We start from the raw sequence: 21,664 nt of genomic DNA on the forward strand, positions 1-21,664 counted from the left end.
AGCCACCAGCTACCACTTCTGCCAAACAATTTTACATATACATACAGTATATCATGATTGTCTAATACAGAAGTAAGCCCATTACCAGAGCTCTCTATCACTGCTCATTTTACTCTGTCGGCACAATAACTCATCTCACATTGACCAAGCTTATTTCCTCTTATTTTCCTACTGAAACCCACAATACACCTGCCACTTTGTTAGTAAAACATGCACAAGTCCCTTCACTTAGTACTGAAACTGTACTACAGCAGTAACTGTTGGTAAAACTAGCACAACATCGATTTGCAATTATTCTCAGCAAGAAACTGCAAAGAGAACCTCTTAGCATACAGCATGATTGTGCATTTTCTCCCTAATGCCCAAACACAGCTCAGATGTCATTCTGAACACATAAAACACATGAAACCAGCGTCACACAGTCAAGATCCAGGTGACAGTGGTGGTCTAAATGCCGGCTAAACAGATGGCAGGCTGAGTTTACACACACCTACCCGAGGACGTCTGCTGCCGATGGATGTAAACAAACTGACGCTGCAGACGCCGTCACGAGGCAGAGAGACTGCAGCCAGCCCTCGCCCTCTCCTCTTCTTCCTGCTCTCTCTCTCTTCCTCACCCTTTACTCTCTCTCTCTCCAACTGCTCACTGTCAAGCCAATTAACTCTTTCTCTGCCTGGTCTGCAGCAGAAATGGCATTGTGTCTTCTAGTAGGGATACAACAAAAAGTGAACATTATAACCTTCATGAAAGGAGGATTTATTGCTGCATTAGACTGCAATAGTTTTAGCTAGGTGTACCTAATAAACTGGCAGTGAAGTGTAAATAACACCGGAGTTTTGATACCAAATACTTTTTGATACCTTAAAAATATTAATATTTTCTTCTGCAAAACACAGCCAAAGCTCTCAAATGTTAAATGTGTAAATACAGGCAGATATACCAGATCTTTGCCTCAGAAAAATACACTTAAACTGGTAAAACATGCTTGTTTGTTTTATCTAACTTTCAGTCCAAAACCCGAAGGTATTCAATTTACTATTATGCATTAAAATCCTCACATTTGAGAAGCTGGATTTATTATCAAAATAGCTGCACATTCATTTTTTGTCGATCAACTAATCAATAAATAGACTAATCGTTTGTGTTCTACATAGAAGAAAAAAGAGTTGTTCTCTGTTCCGTTGGCTAAACTGATCGAAAAATAATTGGCTGTACCCCAAATATATTGATAAAAAACTGTATAGATAACAGCTGCATTGAAGCAGCATATATCATATTTTCTATAGGAGTAAAATGTTTCATACAGCAGATATTTCTTGCAGTGGAGATGGCTCGTACACAGAAACTCTAGGGAGACAAATCACGTTTTTTTGCCATGCCATCCATGTGGTGGTCCTATCTTTGGCAGCACACACACACTCACAGAAAGACACACACAGGTTTCCCTCTTCTTTTTGATGCCTCTCCATTTCCCCCCAGTGCCCATCAATAATTAATTTGACTGTTGCATGAGAGCACCAGCATCAGCAGAGCGGCGTGTCTACTGTTAGTCAGAACATCGCAACTGAATATGTACACTTCTAAAGGTGTCTAGAGATGTTTTGCATCGGTCTTATGTTAATAATTAAGAATAAAGTTGACAAATTGGATGCTGAGAGAAATACATTTTCCTAATTTGAGTTTCACACATTTATTTCTTCTTCTTAACCTACTTTTTTGAACAAATAATAAGAAAAATATCTGTTTTAGGGCTGCTAGCATTCATTTTCATTGTTGATTAATCTGTTGATTATTTTCTCAATTAATCAATTAGTGTTTGATCTATAAAATGGTGAAAAATGTGGATCAGTGTTTCCCAAAGCCCAAGATGGCATCCCCTGTATATGTCGCATGACAAGAGCGAGAAAGGCAGATGCAGAGGATGACACACATGAGGATGAATCAACAGGCGTCTGCTCGACCCTCTTGAGCTGAGTGGGAGAGTTTGATGAGTCACAACGAACACAAACAAAGATATGATGGAGACTAACCATGTAATTTCAAATCAAATCACACTTCATCAATACAGATCCGACTGGGTCAATGGCCTCAATAAATATGCTTCATCTCACACCTGAAACTCGGTCAATCAAGCTAATTAACAAACAGAAGTCAATAAACGATTAGCTGATTAATCAATTAGACGATTGACAGACAACTAATCAGCAACTATTCCGATAATCTTATTCATTGCTTCAAGTAAAAATGCCAAACATTTTCTGGTTCCTGCTTCTCAAATGTGAAGATCTGCTGCTTTTCAGTAAACTGAATGTCTTTGTTTTTTAGGTTGTAGGCTTATTCAGAACTCATCGGCAGATTAATTGATAAAGAAAGTAATTGTTAGTTGTTTCCAGGACTACTGGGAGTACAAAACAGACCCGGAAAAAGTGCTAATGGATGGTGCAAAAGCAAAGGTACAGAATTACTTTTGAATTGTTGGATTTAGGGCTAAAACAAGGGGATTCAGTAGTATAAGTGATGTTGAATTGAGAGTAAGGTCAGAGAGAGCCTACACACATAGCTGCCATAAGTATGGTATAATCCCCTAACATATGACCACAAATCAATCATGTGATGACACCTGAGGCAGCTCTACTCTATGAACAAAGCGTAGATTATTATTGTGTCACATGCTGATACAAACCTATGATTTGGACTTTAAAATATATATATAAACTTGCTGCAATTTGCAACTTGGAAACTGAGGAAAAGCCTCACAAAACTCCCAACTGAAGCCACTTCCTGTGTCAGACTTTCACATTAAAGGGACTCATTTTCAGGCAGGTCACTCTCCTCCTCTTTAAAAAGCAACATCAGCTCTTGGTAATCGATGTCCAGATGACCTTGACTCCTGCAACTTAAAACCACTCTGATGGCCAGCAGCACATAGAGAGACTGCAGTGTGGAAATGTGTGGACAACATGCAAACAGACACATGTGTGCACATCTACAGTCAGCAACCAGAATACATATTACACTGAGAAATGATCAAAAATACATCTCTCTGTGTGTGTAACAGGATGATTTGTAGGCTAAATCACACCCATATCATAAGATATGCATGTCCAATCATGACATGGCAGTATATACTGTTTACACACACACTCACACATGCTTTTCCCCATGTTGTCCATGTATCTGTTTTTATGTTGTTGTTGTTTTTTTATGTTGTTTGGTTACCCAAAAGTCTTTATAGATATTTAAATCAATATCCTCCTCACAAACACTAACCATACACTTCCACACTTGTCTTTTTTTTATATATTTACTGTATTGTTATTGCTGTTATTATATATATATCTTGTCCTAATTGTTTGTTAGTACTATTATGTAGTCATATTATTTCTTGTCTCTAGGTGGAGGCTTCAGATAAGCCCAGTGTTTTTTTTTGCCTCTTCCTGCACTTTATATTATTCATTTATTTTTTTATTTGTTATGTTGTATAGTCCTAAATTGTGCAAAACAAATAAACAATACTGTATAGTTATTGTTATTATTACATATATATCTTGTCCTAATTGTTTTGTTATCACTATTATGTAGTCATATTATTTCTTTATATTAATCTTGTCTCTAGGTGGAGGCTTCAGATAAGCCCAGTGGTTTGTTTTGCCTCTTCCTGCACTTTATATTATTCATTTATTTCTTTTGTTATGTTGTATAGTCTTAAATTGTGCAAAACAAATAAACAAACAAACACATATTTGGAGGAAAATGCACCTTTAAGTTGTACAAGAGACAGCATTGATTCTGTCACACTCAAGGAGCATCCTGTCAGAGGAGATTCTCCATATTAAATGACACTTAAAACACAATTATAACCCATTTTGAATCCTATTTAATGTGTTTTTTTATATATACTTATTTTTTATGTCCTTATACTTCCTGTCCTGCTTTGCTGTACTCAACAACTTCCGTTCTGTGATGTTTTATTGAAGTTATGAGCCAAACATTAAGAGTAAAAGCTGTCTTGTTTACCAACATGCGTAGCTAGTAGCAAAAGTAGCCGTTAAAAAACTAACCGTCAAAAAACTAACAGTTAAAAAAACAAGCCGTTTCAAAACTAGCCGTTAAAAAACCGTTAGCTCTTTTAGCCGATAAAAAGACGTAATTTCGCTACGTATTTTGACTTAAAATGTACCATAATTAGTCACAACTTACCGGTACGGTTGCGTGTTGTGTTAAAATACCCGTTTTGTTGGATAAAAACTCAACTCTTGTGAGGAAACTGCCGCACTGTTTCTGACTGTGTGTGAGTCTCCTTCTGTTGGCTGCGACAGACAGCCGTTGGTTACGCCCCCTGCGTGACCAGCACGTTTGTGTTGGTGGCGTCATCACGCAGGCATCGTACGTACAGGACGTAGATATTTTCAAAACAAAAGGAAATATTTATATTTATTTAATTACAGACAATTAAAAACATGGATATATAACCGGATATTACTGTTAATTCAAGTACTGTGTTTATATATCATGTTGAGGTACTTGCACGTGAGTATTGTCATTTTATGCTAGTTTAATACTTCAGAGGCAAATATATATATATATATATTTGTAATATATATATGTTAATATATATATATATATGTATATATTAATATATATATTCTAATATATATATTTTAATATATTAAATATATATTTTACTATATATATATATGTATATATATATACATATATATATATATATAATTTACAGCCATACAAAACATATAAGTTTATAACATAAACTAGTTAAGTACTACTATTGTCATTTTAAGCTAGTTAAATACTTCATAGGCAAATATATATATATATATATATTTTAACATATATATATATATATAATTTACAGCTACACAAAACATATAAGTTTATAAAATCAGTAGTAGTACTACTCAACAGACAATATAATGTAGTTTAAATTAGATCCACCTGAATCAGGTACAACATGAAAAGCAATAACAATACAATAATATAATATAATATAATATAATATAATACAATATAGTAATACAACATTTTTCAGCCAGATTTGTGTAGACATATTTCTGTACTTTTACTTAGATAAATTACTTAAATACATGTGGATGACTGAAAATGTAGTTTGAAGATATGTAAAATGTTTATTTTATTATTATTATTATGTAGTATAATCATATATGTATATGGTATGTAAGCATTGATTTGACAAGTAAATGCGATCAAAAGTATTTCGAATTGCCTATTTATCATAAATATTATATATATATTAATATTCTGCTACTACTACTAATAATAATAATTATAATAGTTTTCATAAATGGAGTTGCTAATTTGTTGATTACAAAGCTAAAGTTGAAAAAAAGTTGAATTTTTGTTGCAGTTACTATTACTGTAAACACTACTACAGAAATGCCACTCCTACTCATTACTATTTCTACTACTACTACTACTACACCATGGCTGCTGCCTCAGTAGAGCTAATATTAGAAGTACTTCTAAGACAACAACAACTACTATTCCTACCAAACCAAAATGTGTTGTGTTTGCCTGCTTTCCTTTTTGTTTTATCATGCCACTAATGGGAACATGACACTTAACTTTACACATAAAAGTATTCATTCATTCATTAATCTATTAATACTACTTGCTACTAACAGTAAGAATGAGTAAGTAGAGAAAGTAGAGTTGCCTTCTATTGCCATCCTGTGGAATGTATGTGGTATTACAGGTTTCAACACAAGCATTAAAGCTGTGCACAGACCATTTAAACACTAAATTAAAAGAGTTTTATTTGCTTAATAGCAACAATATATCCTGGCTGTTTTCTTGTCGTGTTGTTGGAGACATGTTGTTGGATGAGCTCCACCCAGTAGGCAGGACACCCAGGTGATACGTGACAAGCAGGTTCTGCAACAGTTGAAACCAGAATTCAGTTGCAGCACAAACAGGATCCGGTTAAGGAGGACTTTCTTTCTTTTCATCTAACAAGAAACTTCAACATGACAAAACTTAGATTTTTAATTGCGTGAATGGACTGGAGTAAAGCAGATGTTCAGATGGCCTAAATGACAACTACAGCCTATACTGAAGCTGCACAACAGACTTTTTTTTCAATGACTTGGGACTTTTATAAGACTCATTGGAAATACTTGTGTTGACCGGTGGAAATGGGGACCTCTGTTTGGACTGAGAGAGGATTCTTCTTCACGCTTTTGGTCCTCTTCCTCTGCTGTTTTGGAGGAATATGTGAGATCCAGGAATCTAAACCGTCAAAGCAGACCAACCTTCCTGGTGTCGAACCTTTCCACAATGACCTCGACGGGCCCCAGGCCTTACCGGACCCGGAGAGGGTCAACCTCCCCGTGTTCACCATGGACTACCCTCGGATCCAGGTCCCCTTTGAGTTCACTCTCTGGGTGCTGCTGGCCTCTTTTGCCAAAATTGGTACGTGTGGATGAATCACATGTGTGCATAAACAGGGTTTGTATCAGGCCAGTGGTGGGAAGTAAAGTGCTGTACTTCAGAATAGTTTTGAGGTACTTGTACTGCACTTATTTCCATTTTCTGCTACTTTAAACTTCTACTCCACTACATTTTGGAGGCAATTATTGTACTTTTTATACTCCACTACATTTATTTGTTCTGATCAATAATACAATCAACAAATAATAATTTAAAAAATGATGATGTAATAGTATAGATTAGGATAAAACTTTATTGATCCCCAGGGGGAACATTTTTAGGTACTTTATTTTTATTTTATGCTACTTGATACTTCTGCTCTACTACTTCTCAGAGGTAAATATTGTACTTTCTACTCCACTACATTTATTTGGCAGATTTAGTTACTTTGCAGATTTAGATTATTAATACAAAATAATCATCAAGCTATGATGTGTTATTATAGATTAAACTACCCAGCAGTGTATAAATGAGCTTCTACTTTACCAGCTGCAACATTAAAGTGATGAACACATTAATGCATCAATAATTATAATCCAATAATATCGTATGTATTATTTTTCTACACTGTGGTGTTGTTACTTTGACTTCTTCCATCACTTTGCACCCTTGAATAATAGTAGCAGAAGTTGCTTTAACAGCAGCCTTAAGTTGCACAGGAGTCCAACTGTCTCATTGTCTTCTCTCCAGGTTTCCACATTTACCATAAAATCACCATCTGGATCCCAGAGTCCTGCCTCCTGATCGCCATCGGCCTCATCGTGGGCGCCATCATGCACGCAGTCAAAGAAGAGCCCCCTGCTGTCCTCAACTCCAACGTCTTCTTCCTCTACATGCTCCCGCTCATCGTCCTCGACAATGGCTACTTCATGCCCACGAGGCCGTTCTTCGAGAACGCTGGCACTGTGATGTGGTACGCCGTGGTGGGAACCCTGTGGAACAGCATCGGCATCGGGCTCTCCCTCTTCGCCATCTGCCAGATTGAGGTGTTTGGAGTTCAAGACATCAACCTGCAGGTCAGTTGAAGCCACAGGGCAAAGGTCAAAAGTCATGTGCAAGTTTGTATGTTTTTAACACAATATGTGTGATATTTATGCATTTGATTTAGCTTTTATATTTCTGTTTGGATCAGTGAAACAAAACGTTTATGCACCATTTATGAATGATATATGAACAAACTGTAAAAACCTGCAGAATATAGATAGGAATGAAACGGGAAAGTTTGGTGGATGTAAGTGTCTCGCTAGACTACCATTATACAAATTATACTATTGTAATGTATCATAAGGCAAGGTTTCCCAATTTGTTTGGGTCATGAACCTTTAAAACAAAGAAATATCTACTTTGAATGATTTCCCCCCTTGTTTTTTTGCACTTTTGGTAAAAAGGTGTGGAATAAAAAGTATAAATTTGATGTAAATGGCTTTAACGTTGCTTAAAAACAAACAAAAATAATGGAGAAAATGTCATAAGATCCATTCAGTAGCTGTTCTGGAGCTTTCAATCATATATTTCATTATATGTGATGTGATAGAAAGCTGTTGTTTCAGAGGTCAAGAGTAAAAGTTAAGTCCTTAAAGTGCTCAGAAAGATGTGGAAATTTTAACATCTACAGTGCTCTACCTCTACGTGCTGATGAAGACCATGTGATATGATCAAAAGCTCCAGAGCAGCCACAACATGCACCATGTGGAGAGTTTGTTCAGTATCCCTAAGAAATCTCTAAATGATAATTTGAATAATTGTGTTCCTCTGTTCTACTGCAGGAGAACCTCCTGTTTGCCTCCATCATCTCGGCCGTGGACCCCGTCGCTGCTCTGAATGTGTTTGAGGACATCGGAGTCAACGAGCAGATATATATAGTCATATTTGGAGAGGGGCTCTTCAACGATGCTGTCACTATTGTGAGTACAGGAAATGTGAAAATAGATTGTTGTGCCATCTAGCCATAAAATAAAAAAGTATGTTTGTGGTGATATGAGCCTAGAAATCCACTGGTGTTGTGGATATTGTAATATCATGACACAGGTAAATATAGTCTCTCCCATTAGAGTTTTATTTCAACATTGCCAAGCTGTGGGTACAGATTTTAGCCTAACAAACATTCTTTATAACACAAGGATGTCAAATTAGCCATTAGGGGCTCTGTAAAGGGGAGACTCGTGGGTACCCATAGAACCCATTTTCATTCACATATCTTGAGGTCAGAGGTCAAGGGAGCCCTTTGAAAATGGACATGACAGTTTTTCCTCGCCGAAATTTAGTGTAAATTTGTTATCTGACAGAAACAGTGTGATTTTTCCTCTCTCTCACATCTTCAAAACCTCTCAACTATAGAGGATACTTCTGCATAACATCCCTCAGCTGGAGTCTGATCTTTTTGTGAAGGGAGAATAGATCACTAAAGCTGCATTAATACTGTGTTCCCCTGCAGGTTTCCCTCTAGTCTAGTTCGGCCTGTTCCTTATTGTTGAATGGAAATGTCAACAGTAATAAGCCCGCCTTTTGCTTTGGCTGGGCTTCAATTGAGAGCCAAGTTTCACTCGACATTTTCTGGCAGTGATTGTCTTCGGTTACATCCTGTCTGCAAAGGAAAGTGTTGCTAGTTCAGTGGGATAAGTTGGCACATGATATTCGGCCAAAACAGTTTCAACAATTGGAGCAGATTCTTGAGTGTTTGAGTGGTTGAACCTGCTTGACAACAGCTGTGTGTGGCCTGAAGTTTACATACTGTACATGCAGTAGTTTATCTTTATCTTTGTTTCTCCAGGTGCTTTACAACATGCTTTCCTACCTGGCCGACTTGCCCGTCGTTGAATCCACCGATGTGTTTCTGGGGATAGCCCGGTTCTTCGTGGTGGCGGCCGGTGGCGTCCTCTTTGGCCTCCTGTTTGGATTTGCAGCTGCGTTCACCACACGTTTCACCCACAATGTCCGTCAGATCGAGCCCCTCTTCGTCTTCATGTACAGCTACCTGGCGTACCTGGTTTGTGAGTGTTTCGCCATCTCCAGCGTGATGGCGTAAGTGGAGGCCAAACACACATGTCTGCAAAATACTGTTTTAACATGCATCTAACAGGTAGTGGTGGAAGAAGTATTCAGGTCCTAGTATCAATACCAGTGTGAAAGTAGTAAAAGTATCATTAACAAAATATACAGATTATTATCACCTATGCATTAACATATCATCAATCATAGACAGTATGAAGAGTTTTGCAGTATGCAACATTTTAATGCATGAAATCAGGATCTTACAGTTGCAAGATTTTTTTTTTTTTAATTGGGAAATTCCACCTTAAGTTTCCAGACGTTGCAGCCATGATAAGATTGTGCTGAATGCCTAGAAAACAGTAAATAACGTGGCCGACGCTTCTCACTAAGATATGAATCTTGACCCTCTGCAGATTCTTCAGCTGTGTTTGTCTGATGTCTGATTGTTTGTGCAACTTGTACAAACTCGCTCCTCCACCTTAGTTTTCCGCCCTTTGAGTGAAGCTCAAAGTGACAGTGTGGCGTCATGTGACAACGATGTGATTCACTTTCATGAAGGTGAAACAAGGTGCAACATTCCCAGCAGACTGAAAATAGGACATAGTGCACTGAAGCAGGAAAGCAGACAAGTTTAAAGGGAAAAATAAATATAAATGATAAACTTGTCATGCTAGGAATAACACCCTGATTTCATCTTTGTGACATTTTTCACATCACCTACTGGGTTTTTAAATAGGTTATTTAGCATTAGAAGCTGGGCGATTTTCAGTGGTGGATGATATACCTGCGTCGCCTCACGTCGCCTTTGTCTTGGTCAAAAGGTTGCACTCGATCACACCGCAAAGACTACAGCCAGTACGTTCGGCGCCTGCGTCATAAAATGTGTTTTCATAGAAATAATATTTGTTGACAAAGTCATTTAAAACGTCCATGTTTCCTCCCTGCAGCATTATAACATGCGCCATCACCATGAAGTACTACGTGGAGGAGAACGTGTCCCAGAGATCCTGCACCACCATCCGCCATGTTGTCAAGATGCTGGCCACCGTCTCCGAGACCCTCATCTTCTTCTTCCTGGGTGTCGTTACCATAACGACCGAGCACGAGTGGAACTGGGCCTACATCCTGTTCACGCTGCTGTTCGCCTTCATCTGGAGAGGGCTTGGTGGGTGCCTTAGTTTACATTGATTAAAGCTCTGTCCCCTCTCTTGAAGTGGTCCCGTTAATTAAACTGGTTCCTCTCGCAGGCATCCTGGTGCTGACCCAGATCATCAACCCGTTCCGGACCATCCAGTTCTCTTTCAAGGACCAGTTTGGCCTCGCCTACGGGGGCCTGCGAGGGGCCATCTGCTTCGCCCTGGTCTTCACCTTACCAGATACCATCAACAGGAAGAACCTGTTCGTCACGGCTTCAATCGCCGTTATTGTATTCACCGTTTTCTTACAGGTGAGACCTCGGTTGCTTTATGGTATAATTTAGAAAACAGCAGCTCAGTATGGAAGACTTAAAATGCCGAAGAAATAAAGTGTTATATGTATTTAACCTTTATGTATGCATTTAAAGGAACATTTCACTGCACCTTTAATAATGTTAAAAGGACATTTATTTACGTTTTGTGTTTAATAATTTGAACAGTTGACTGTGTCTGTTTTTATAATTTGGCATGTTGAAAATAAATCATTAATTACACACAACTAGCACCGAATATGAACGCTAATAATTGCTGTTTTTGTTAACATCTTTTCAGGGCATCAGCATCCGTCCCATCGTAGAATATATGAACATCAGGAAAACCAACAAAGACCTGAACACCATCAACGATGAGGTTCACAGCAGGGTAAGTATCTTCCTCTTCTGTCTTATTTTTCTTATTGTAAGTCAATCAGCCGTTGTGTGAATTACACTAACTGTTTCTTTTGTTTTGTCCAGATGATGGAGCACGTTGTTTGTGGTATTGAGGACTTGTGTGGACAATGGAGCCACTATTACTGGAAAGACAAGTAATAATAATAATAATAATATATTAGATTTATATAGCGCTTTATAGTTTTCTCAAAGACGCTTTAAGTAGGATCTATCTTTCCACCTATTCAATACCAACGCACATGTTTTTCTGATGATATAATGCATATTTAGAGTAACTTGATCATTCGTTTAGATCAGTAGAGCAGTATAGTCTTAATTCCTTTGTCTTTCCGTCAGGTTTAAGAAGTTCAATGATCGTGTTTTGAGGCGCATCCTGATCCGGGACCACAGGGCTGAGTCCAGCATCGTGGCTCTGTACAAGAAACTGGAGCTGCAGAACGCCATCGGGTTACTGGACACGTCTATTGGAGACCTCAGCGCGGCGCCATCTATCGTTTCCATCTAGTACGTTCAACAACACGTCCTTTATTATTAAAAAACACTTGACGTCTCTCTGTAAAGTGGAAAAACTTTTATATAAGGATGTTTTTCCTCTATAAAGTCTGCATTTTTAATACTAGTAGGTCATAAATAAATTGGTTTAACCCAGATACTCTGCAACCAAAGAGCCTCAAAACCTGGCAACCCAAAAGTAATAACAGCTTATTGGTGATAGAGTCTGAAACTGTATCTGCTCCCTGACTGTCAGCATTAGCTAAATGCATGAAGCTAAATCTAATTTGGCTCCAGCTGATGATGCTGTTTCTCGTCCTAATCGCCCATCTTAATGTCGATATAGCAATAACAAAACATTTACATTTGAGCATCATTCACTCTTCATTGCTCTCGCCTCCTCTTCCCTATCAGCGATGAGAGGAAGGACGCGTCTCGACCCAAGAAGAAGTTCCTGGCTGCTGACGTCAGCAAAATGCACGACATCCTGTCAAAGAACATGTACAAGATCAGACAGAAGGTAACAACACCTGCAGAGAAAGAAGGGATGTGAAGATGTTTTAAAAATGGGTCTCAAATATGTAGTTTCATCTCTAAAAAATCATTATTAATTTCCTAAAACAGCTGGGCACTGTAGATTTTAACAAATGTTACTTAAACAGGAGGAAATAGTGCATTTGTTGGGGACTATTTTTGATGGTGGATGAATCCACATTTGGTGCTCTAGTGAGAGGGTTTTAATGGAGCTTTATGGCACAAAGGAAGAATCGGGCTTTGATACAAATATATGTTATATATGTTTTCCAGACGACGGCTTACACCAACAAATACAATCTGCCAGACGACAGCCGAACCAGAGAGATTCTGATTCGCCGCCATGCCAGCATCAGACGCAGCATACGAGCTGAAAGTTTCCGCGAGCAGGTGAGTTTCTGTATAAGAGGACATTGAATATACGTTACTTCCTCCTTCCCCAAACTGCTTGACCTTCACTCTTCCTCGTCTTCTTCCAGCCAGCACGAAACATCCCCAAATCTCAGAAGTACTACTCGTTGCAGCCAGGAGGCGATCTGGAGACCGCCTTCGCCCTCAGACGACGAAATCATGGTGAGTTTATACAAGTTTTTATTTTGCCAGATCTTGTTTAAATGAACAGGTTCAACTACATGAAACAATGCTTGAATATCTGTGTCATATCAGGTGGAAGTGGTGACGTGGACCCCCTCTCAGGCCGTCCCCAGTCCACTAGTGTGACGCCACGCTCCTCATCCCGCTCTCTAGTCCCGATGAGGAGGATGAAGACCATCACGGAGTCTAGAGGTGCAGGGGAGCAGCCAGCCGCTTCCGCCCAGCCACCCTCACATCCTCCTGGGGTGGACGTCTTAGACGAGAGAGGGAGGGCACCGGTTCCTGCACAAAGGAGGCGTACTCCGGATGAGGTAGATGGAGATGAAGATCCCGTTGACTCAACAGGAGAAAGGGAGGAAGCGGTGCGACCTCCCCAGCTGCCACCACCTCGTGGCTGGGTACCCGAGAACCAGGATCCCAGAGGAAATGAGACAGGAAACCCCCTACTCAGACCACTCAGACCCTCGTCACAGGGGTCTCGGGGGTCAGGGAGGTCATGACGAAAGAGGAAGAGCTGCTCTGGAAGATGAACTACTAGTTGAGCTAAAAACCAAAAAACACAAAGGTCAAATTATTAGTGAAAAATATAAATAAGACTTTTTTGGTTAGTAACAAACAGCAAAGGATCATCTTTTCTACCTCTTGATATCTTTCTCTGAGATATTTGTACTCTAAAAACTGCATTATCCTACTGTATATTATGTACCACCATGTTCTCCATTGGTACAACTGTATTTTGTACACACACGCCGTTTTTATTTGACATTTTTTGTATACATGTGTGTCATATTTGTATGGTTTCGGTGATATTGGCCAATAAAAGGAAGTCAGCAAAGTTTAAATGACTTTTGAATATTTAAATATTGTTTTTTCTTTAAACATTTGTGGTGTGAATTTAATGACTAAATGTTGCTAAAAGTACTGTAATGAGAAAACTTTACGTATTGGCATTTATTTACTCAGGTAATGTACTTAAATACAACTTTGAGGTGCTTATTTTGGAAGCAAATATTGTACATTTTACTCCACCACATTCATTTTGACATTTGTTACTTTGCAGAATCAGATTTTTAGCACAAAATATAAATATATATACTATTGATTATAATATAATATATAAAGAAACTTTTAATATCATATAAATATAACATAATATAATATAATATAATATAATATAATAATACATTATTATTAGTGCAGTGATATATATTATTCTGTTGATGAGTACTTTTACTCAGTGGTGGAAGAAGTACTCAGATATTTTACTAAAGTAGAAGTATCAATACTACAGTGTAGAAATACGTACAAGTTACAAGTTAAAGTCCTGAATTCAAAATTTTACTTATGTAAAAGTACAGCATTAAAATATACTTGAAGTAGTACCAAAAGTAAAAGTACTCATTATGCAGAATGACCCATTTCAGATTATTGATACATTAAAATTTACATTACTTTAATGAAGTCTTGTCTTTATCCAATTTAATACATCATAAATTATTTGTTGATTATATTTATTTATTTATTTAATATATTATTAATTATAATAATATATTATTAATAATCTGAATCTGCAAAGTAACTAAAGTTATTAAATAAATGTAGTGGAGTAGAAGTAGAAAGTAGCAGAAAATGGAAATAAAGTACAAGTACCATAAAAGTTTACTTAAGTATATGTACTTTGTTACGTTCCACCACTGCTTTTACTTTTAGTACATTAAGTATAATTTGATGCTGATGTTCTTTTTACCAAAGTAAGATTTTGACTGCAGGACTTTTACTTGTAGTGGAGTATTTCTACTTTTTGTAATCTAATTACTTCACTTGTCATGTTGCTGCAGTATCATAAAATATTTTCTATATGTTGCACCACAAATCATGTTGTATTTGTTTAACCTTCAGTGTGACATTAGACAACCTGAGACAGATATTTCCTTCAGGATATGGATCTGATGCATATGGATGTGGCATTATATTACACCATTATATTCTACCATTTAACCAGTACATTTGCAGGCAGGTACTATTAAAGCCAGGAGAGAGGACGTGGAGCACTCTCTCCTCTCGTTTACTTTAATGTCCTCTTTTATTAGTCCATCCGACTCTCTGACAGCATCATCTTTCAAAGTTTCCTTCTTTATATCTTCATATCTGCCGGGCACAGGCAGCTAAAGCTATAAAATATATTTTTGTTCTGTACAGTGCGTCAGATGATCCTGCTGTATCCTGAAATTCAGCACATCAAGGTGTTCAAAGTCCCACTGAAACAGCATTTACTCCCTAACTTCCAGTGGTGGAAGAAGACTTTTACTTAAGTAAAAGTAGCAATACTACAGTGTAAAATACTTTGTTACAAGTGAAAGTCCTGCATTCAAAGTCTTACTGAAGTAAAACTACTAAAGTAGAACCAAAATATATTTAAAGTACCAAAAGTACAAGTACATAACCATGCAAAATGGCCCATTTCAGAATAATAAATACTATTTTATTGGATTATAATTATTGATGCATTAATACGTTCATCACTTTAATGTTGCAGCTGTTAAAGATGGAGCTAATTTGAATTACTTTATATAATGCTAGGTAACTTAACCTGTGATAATACATCATAATGTATTAGTTGATTTATATATATATTTGATTTTCTATTAATAGAAACGTTCTTTACTTAAATAAATGAATACATGAATAAATAGATAAATAAACAGATAAACAAATAAATAAATAAATAAATAAATAAATAAATAAATAAATAAATAAACAGGTTACAATTTTTTGAATTTTCTAGAAATTAGTCTCTGTAAATTGAACCAAAACAGAATAAGACAGTTTCCTGCACTGAAATAAAAAAACAACAACTTGATTTTTGAAAATACTTGCAGAAAAATCAGCACAAAAAGGACATTTACAGTCATGACTGCAGCATTTTCCTAGAGATCAAAACATTATAAATGTCTTGGCATTTACTGTGAGATTGTGTATATTAGCTAACAAGGAACAAAAGTAATTTTTCATTAACTTAAATAAGTGTAAACTGTCCTCAGTGGCCTACAGGCTCATTAGACTCCACTCTGCTTTAGAAAGTTGTTTGTCTTGATCACACTCTTGCAGCCGCTCTAATTAAAGATGTTTAGTAGCATTTCATCATTTACTGAAAATCACCTCAGTATGAAATTAACTATTTTTGTAATTAAATAAACTGATGATATGCACAAATTAGAAATATCACGATTAGTGGAACTTATGGTGATAAATATGCCAGTTAAACTAGAGGAGGGTGTTGTTACCGTAGGTTTTTTGCTCTGTGTACAGCAATTCTCTGTCTGTTAAATTTTCCACAGTCACAATTTTTTAAAGGTTTATTGCCTTTTAAACAATCTTCATTAAAATAAAAGGCAGTAAATACACAACTTATATTAAAAAAACTGAAAACAAACAAAAAGATTTCTTCAGTAATGAGTTGTCTGTATTTAAAAGCAGAAATACAACTTTATCTGAGAGCAAACCATCACCAGAACATCCTAAATATGAACTAATATGTACAGATATTTCCACATCTCACTAGATCTGGAAATAGAAACTGCGCCGGTGAGAGTTTCTGATGTTAAAAGTGATCAATGAAAGCGATCAACTCGACAATAAATATGATTAGTGGTACGGAGAATATAGCCAGCTCATCAAATATGAATCATGGTCATACATTTTTAATGTGGACAACACTTTACTGTAACAAATAATACAAGTCTCGGAAAAGGGATGAAGATTAAACATGTATGCATACATACGGACATAGATATAAAAGAGTTTTATATCTATGTCCGTATGTGATATAAAAGAGTTTTATATCTATGCATAATGAGGACTTTCACTTTTGGTTCTTTAAAGGTCCCATAATGTAAAAAGTGAGATTTTCATGTCTTTTTTATTATAAAACAGGTTGAAGTGATATAATATAGATTAATAAAATGATATAATACTGTGAAAGTATCGAAATGCTATTCCGGTATTCAGAAACTGAGCCTCTGAATTAGCCGTCAGGATTTCTGTAACTTTGTGATGTCACAAATGTACAATATTTAGACCATTTCACCGTTTTAAAGGGGACATATCATGCTCATTTTCAGGTTCATGCTTGTATTTCAGGTTTCTACTAGAACATGTTTACATGCTTTAACGTTCAAAAAACACATTATTTTTCTCATCCTGTCTGTCTGATAATACCTGTATTCACGCTCTGTCTGAAACGCTCCGTTTTAGCACATTTCAACAGAATGGCAACAGAATTGCATTGCTAGGAAACAGCTTGGGTCGATGTTTACTTCCTGTCAGCTGACACCGCAACAGAAAATAAACTGGGACACATTTAGAATGTTTACATTTAAAACTGTGAAATAATCTAAATATTGTAGATTTGTGACATCACAAATGGACAGAAATCCTAACGGCTTGTTTCAAACTCACAGTTTCTGAATACGGGCTGTGTGTATTTCTCCATGGATTGAGTGTTTTGATACTTTCACAGTATTTATATATCACTTAAAGCTGCTTTATAATATAAAAGACATGAAAATCTCAGTCTTTACAATATGAGACCTTTAAAGGTAAATGAAATGTGTCCTGGTTTATTTCCGGTTGCAGCGTACGTGAATGACGTCAGCTGACAGGAAGTAAACATGGTCCCAAGCTGTTGCCTAGCAACGCGAATCCATTGCAATTGCATTACAGCATGTAAACATGTTCTAGTAGAAACCCAAAATACAAGTATGAACCTGAAAATTAGCACAATATGGGACCTTCAAATAAAACTTTGAATGCATGGCTTTTACTTGAGTATCACACTGTTGTATTGCTACTTTAATGAAGTACAAGATCTGCGTACTTCTGCCATCACTGACATAAATATACTGTGAATAAATAAATAAAAATGTGTACTGCGTGTCTAATATCTGTCTCCGCTTTTCCAATAAAGTGAATTCTCCTCTTGATTCCTCTTTAATGGAACAAACAGCAGCAGCTTCTTTAAGGGTCAAAGTTTGAGCTCAACACTCATTCATCAGCGTGTCAAAACATCTTTCATGTTTCAAACACTAAACCTCTCGCTGTGAGACGCTGTTGAATGAGAACGCCAGCTTCAGATGTACCAAAACGCCTGCAAATATCTTTGCCTCGAGCACATTTGCATTCTGATGAAGAAACGTGTTGGTATGTGGGAGGCACTGGCAAACATCCTGGTTTATGAACTGTCTGTCAGCTGCATGTGAAGCAGCACATAGAGGGAAAGAAGAAGAGGAAGAAGAAGAAGATAGGGAAGAGGAGCGTTTATAGCCAGAGAGAGAGACAAAGGAGGGAAAACAGATTGTGTATTTGAGTGTTTCGTCTCTGGTGAAGCCTCAATAACGAGGAGGAAGAGCAGCTCTGCATCCTTCAGTATTATTAGCATCACTTTCTGCTTTGGTCAGCTCGGAGCCCAGAAGCAGCCGCAGGAAGTCAGAGGAAAAACTTTAAGCATCTTTAAGGATTTTATTTGATCAAATAAAAGGAAGAGCAAAGATGAACCAGACTGCGTCCGTCTCTCATCAGATTGAGTGTCAGCCAATCAAGGATAGCAAGGTAGGATGGGTTTGTTCTCACACTTTTTATTATCACTGCACAAACATATTCATATGGAGACAAAGTTTTGACTTCATCTGAGCTTCCACACAGCTTTAAATCAGTGTTTCATCCATAATGATGCATAATAATGTGGATATTCACACCTTCTGCAAAATATGTTGTTTTTAAATGAAGCTTATGTTAAGTTTGTATGCTTAAAGGTGTTATTGATAACACTGATAACATTCTCCGTCCCCCGTTCCATCACATTTACTTCACAACATGTCGTTGCCAGGCTCTTACCGTCAATCTCAGCCATTTATCTGTTTTTTCCACACTAACTGACGACACAGAGACACCACGTGATACCAACGGTTTTATACTATTGGCTCACAAGCCGTGTTGGAAACAAACAGCAGATATCTTCCACAGAGATAAAAAAAATGTCAATTTTGTAACCGACAACATTTTTAAAATGAATAAAAATAATAGCAATAATAATAGCAATATTTTGTAATAATAAATAATATTTTATTTATTAGTAATAATATTTTAATGATAAAAATTATAATAATAATAATAATATTTTTGAGGAAAAGCTATACTTTTATTTGGCACCTTTCTAAAAGCTCTGTATATATACACATATATATATGTATATATATGTGTATATATATATACACATATATATATATGTATATATATATATATAATTGTCTGCTTGCATATGCACATTTTTTTATGATTAATTCACAATAATAATAACAATATTTTATAAGAAGAATTACAAATAAATAACATTTTATTGATTATTATTAATAAAAATAATAATAATAATAATAATAATAATAATAATAATAATAATAATACTTTATTTTATAATATTTTTTTCAGAAAAAGCCATACTTTTATTCTGCACCTTTCTAAAAGCTCTGTAGATGTATTATTGTATTTTATTCTTTTTAATTGTCCACATACATTTTTTATCAATACGACTATAATAAGAATTAAAATTATTATCCATCTTAAACCCTTTTCCTCCTTAAACCATTTATTTTTAGCATTTGTTGCAGAGTTAAATGCACCATTCAGCAGATCTTCAGAGACTGTTTTAGGTGTTTTTAATAGTTTTTGGTTTGTTGACAATATGAAAATCTTAACTCTGGTTAGCCACTTTAAGGAATTATAACTAAAATTAGGCTGCAAAAGGTTTAAAAGTAGAAGTTTGGTATCTGTGTTAAACTGGATATTTTGGACTTCTGTGGTGAATGCTAAATAAATTACACAGTAATATATTTACCACTCTTTTATTTGTTAACATAACAATTAAGAAATTCAAATACGATGAATATTTGAAATACAAAAGGTAACTAAAACTGAAGCCACCCTATCAAACTGGATCATCTATACGTCAGCCGTACTGATAGATCAAAGTGCATTAATGTATTTTGTGACGTTTCATGTTTCATGTTCATGTTTAATGGATGATATTAACAGTATAATACAGAGACACAGTGACAGCAGCGAGCAGAATAAAGGCTCTGAAGAGCTTCATTATTGCTCACAGTTTATGCAAAGCTGCGAGACATGAAGACGAAGTATAATCCCGTTCAATCCTGTGCTGCAGCAGGATGGGAATAATCTGGCAGGAGCGAGCCTCCGTCATTTATGCAGAGAAAATATGACACTTTTAAAAGCTCGTTTTTTGGGTGCATGAGTTTGCTTTTCTCCATCATCTATTGGAACAAAAATCACCAAAAACAGCAGTTTAAAATGATCAGTGATGCTTTGTTGCTTCTCATGTGCATTATTTAGCCTGAGTGGTTTTAATTGTGTCATAAATCACAGCTCAGTAATCCACCGTCTGGTTTTAGCTGCTTCATAAATAAGCCGCTGCCTCTTGAGATACATTATATGAGAATTCACCCACCACAAGGCTGCCGATGCTCATGGAGAGAGGCTTTTGTGTTTTGTTGGTGTGAATTTGAGCCTTTCCCACAGCTTTCAGCTTTCAATATGGATACAGATTGTTATTTTGCATAAAGAGTACTTTTATGTTTGGTACTTTTTGATTTTGAATGCAGGACTCTTATTTGTAACAGAGTATTTCCACACGGTAGTAATGCTTTACTGATCTGAGGACTTGAGTAAGGGTATAACTGCTAAGACATGACAGCAGAAGTGGACATAAAAGATATTCAAATGTATTCTCATAGTTCAATCTGATAATATTAGACCATTTTCATACAGTTTCAAGTATTCATGATTCCTCTAGCTTGGTTCAAGACCTTTGAATCAGCATATCTCCAATTTGTTCAGCGATTTAAATAGAAGGAATGACGTCAAACAAAATGGCAATTCAGTGTGATGAGGAGCACATTTGGTATTCTTGCAAGGTGTAAAACACATTTAAAGGACATTACATTTCCCCCACTGAAGACGTGCTTTAAGACATACTAATATCTGGGAAATATCGCTGGCTATTAGATGAAGAATAATTGAAAGAAAAAGGAATGAAAAGTGTTTGAAAGTGATCTAAAAGTGTCTGTGTGTTGGTCTTTCTGCCCACACATGACCTGCTGGGGTTGAAGAGTGACCTCCAGCTAATTCACCGCCTGTAAACGCTGCAAACTGAAGCCGAAACCAGAGCAACTGTGGTGACCCTCGATTCATAACAGAATAAAAAACAGCCACCAAGCATGCATGTCAATCATCTCACTCTCAGCACAAATCAAAAGGTGCTCTGGAGGCGTGAAATGTAAATATAGTCACAGTCAGTCGTTGCAAACACCATTCCTCACTGTCAAGGCCTTTTCTCTCTCTATTTCTCTTTAAAATGAAAGACCCTCCCGTTCTCTGAAACGTCTTCTTTCATCTTTAAAGCTCTAGTGTTGAAATCTTGGTGATCTGTTGACACATACTTTGTAGTTTCTGAGAAACAGATATTTTCTTATCATACTAAATCTAGTATTTTTCCTTAAAGGCAGGGTTGATGATGTTCTCCAGTCTACAATATTTGTTATATTGGTTGAAATGGTCTAACACACCCCGACAGCGATCCATTACTGATGAGCTCTGAAAAAGGAGCGTAAAAGAGCCGTCATCTGTAGCTGCTGTAATCCTGTAAAAACG

The 21,664-nt window shown here is 36.5% G+C and overlaps 3 protein-coding genes across 19 annotated transcripts in view; 2 read left to right on the forward strand and 1 right to left on the reverse strand.

Moving 5' to 3' along the window:
- The window catches only part of LOC141763099 (inositol polyphosphate-4-phosphatase type I A-like), a 38,195-nt gene extending 33,840 nt beyond the window's left edge, over positions 1 to 4,355 (reverse strand). For 11 of the 16 annotated variants that reach the window (XM_074627405.1, XM_074627398.1, XM_074627397.1 and 8 more), the window contains exon 1: positions 4,201 to 4,355. The gene's annotated coding sequence lies outside the window, so the exon portion shown is untranslated. Of the gene's footprint in view, positions 1 to 490; positions 705 to 4,200 lie in introns of all 16 variants that reach the window. The other 5 variants (XM_074627400.1, XM_074627387.1, XM_074627389.1 and 2 more) reach the window with 5 other exon arrangements.
- A 1,583-nt stretch (positions 4,356 to 5,938) lies between these two features.
- LOC141763016 (sodium/hydrogen exchanger 2-like) lies at positions 5,939 to 13,779 on the forward strand. The gene is made up of 13 exons (XM_074627253.1): positions 5,939 to 6,447; positions 7,156 to 7,481; positions 8,232 to 8,369; positions 9,236 to 9,486; positions 10,404 to 10,621; positions 10,704 to 10,903; positions 11,205 to 11,294; positions 11,387 to 11,457; positions 11,660 to 11,827; positions 12,230 to 12,335; positions 12,623 to 12,739; positions 12,829 to 12,922; positions 13,016 to 13,779. The coding sequence occupies exons 1-13, from the start codon at positions 6,171 to 6,173 to the stop codon at positions 13,441 to 13,443; spliced, it is 2,484 nt and encodes an 827-aa protein (XP_074483354.1). The 5' UTR covers positions 5,939 to 6,170; the 3' UTR covers positions 13,444 to 13,779.
- A 4,380-nt stretch (positions 13,780 to 18,159) lies between these two features.
- LOC141763134 (inactive dipeptidyl peptidase 10-like) overlaps positions 18,160 to 21,664 on the forward strand; it is a 55,508-nt gene continuing 52,003 nt past the window's right edge. Inside the window, exon 1 of one of the 2 annotated variants that reach the window (XM_074627491.1) lies at positions 18,160 to 18,550. In XM_074627491.1, coding sequence (XP_074483592.1) covers positions 18,491 to 18,550 — 60 coding nt within the window. In that variant the 5' untranslated portion in view covers positions 18,160 to 18,490. The remainder of the gene's footprint in view (positions 18,551 to 21,664) is intronic. The other variant, XM_074627488.1, reaches the window with a different exon arrangement.

The sequence above is a fragment of the Sebastes fasciatus genome, chromosome 24, assembly GCF_043250625.1.
Source record: "Sebastes fasciatus isolate fSebFas1 chromosome 24, fSebFas1.pri, whole genome shotgun sequence".
Lineage (NCBI taxonomy): Eukaryota > Metazoa > Chordata > Actinopteri > Perciformes > Sebastidae > Sebastes > Sebastes fasciatus.

What these genes read in the sequence shown, in the direction of transcription:
- LOC141763016 (XM_074627253.1), top strand. Translation starts at nt 6,171, where the DNA reads ATGGGGACCTCTGTTTGGACTGAGAGAGGATTCTTCTTCACGCTTTTG. An exon ending in CTTCATCTGGAGAGGGCTTG is followed by an intron (nt 10,622 to 10,703) that starts GTGGGTGCCTTA and finishes TTCCTCTCGCAG; the next exon opens with GCATCCTGGTGCTGACCCAG. An exon ending in ACGATGAGGTTCACAGCAGG is followed by an intron (nt 11,295 to 11,386) that starts GTAAGTATCTTC and finishes TGTTTTGTCCAG; the next exon opens with ATGATGGAGCACGTTGTTTG.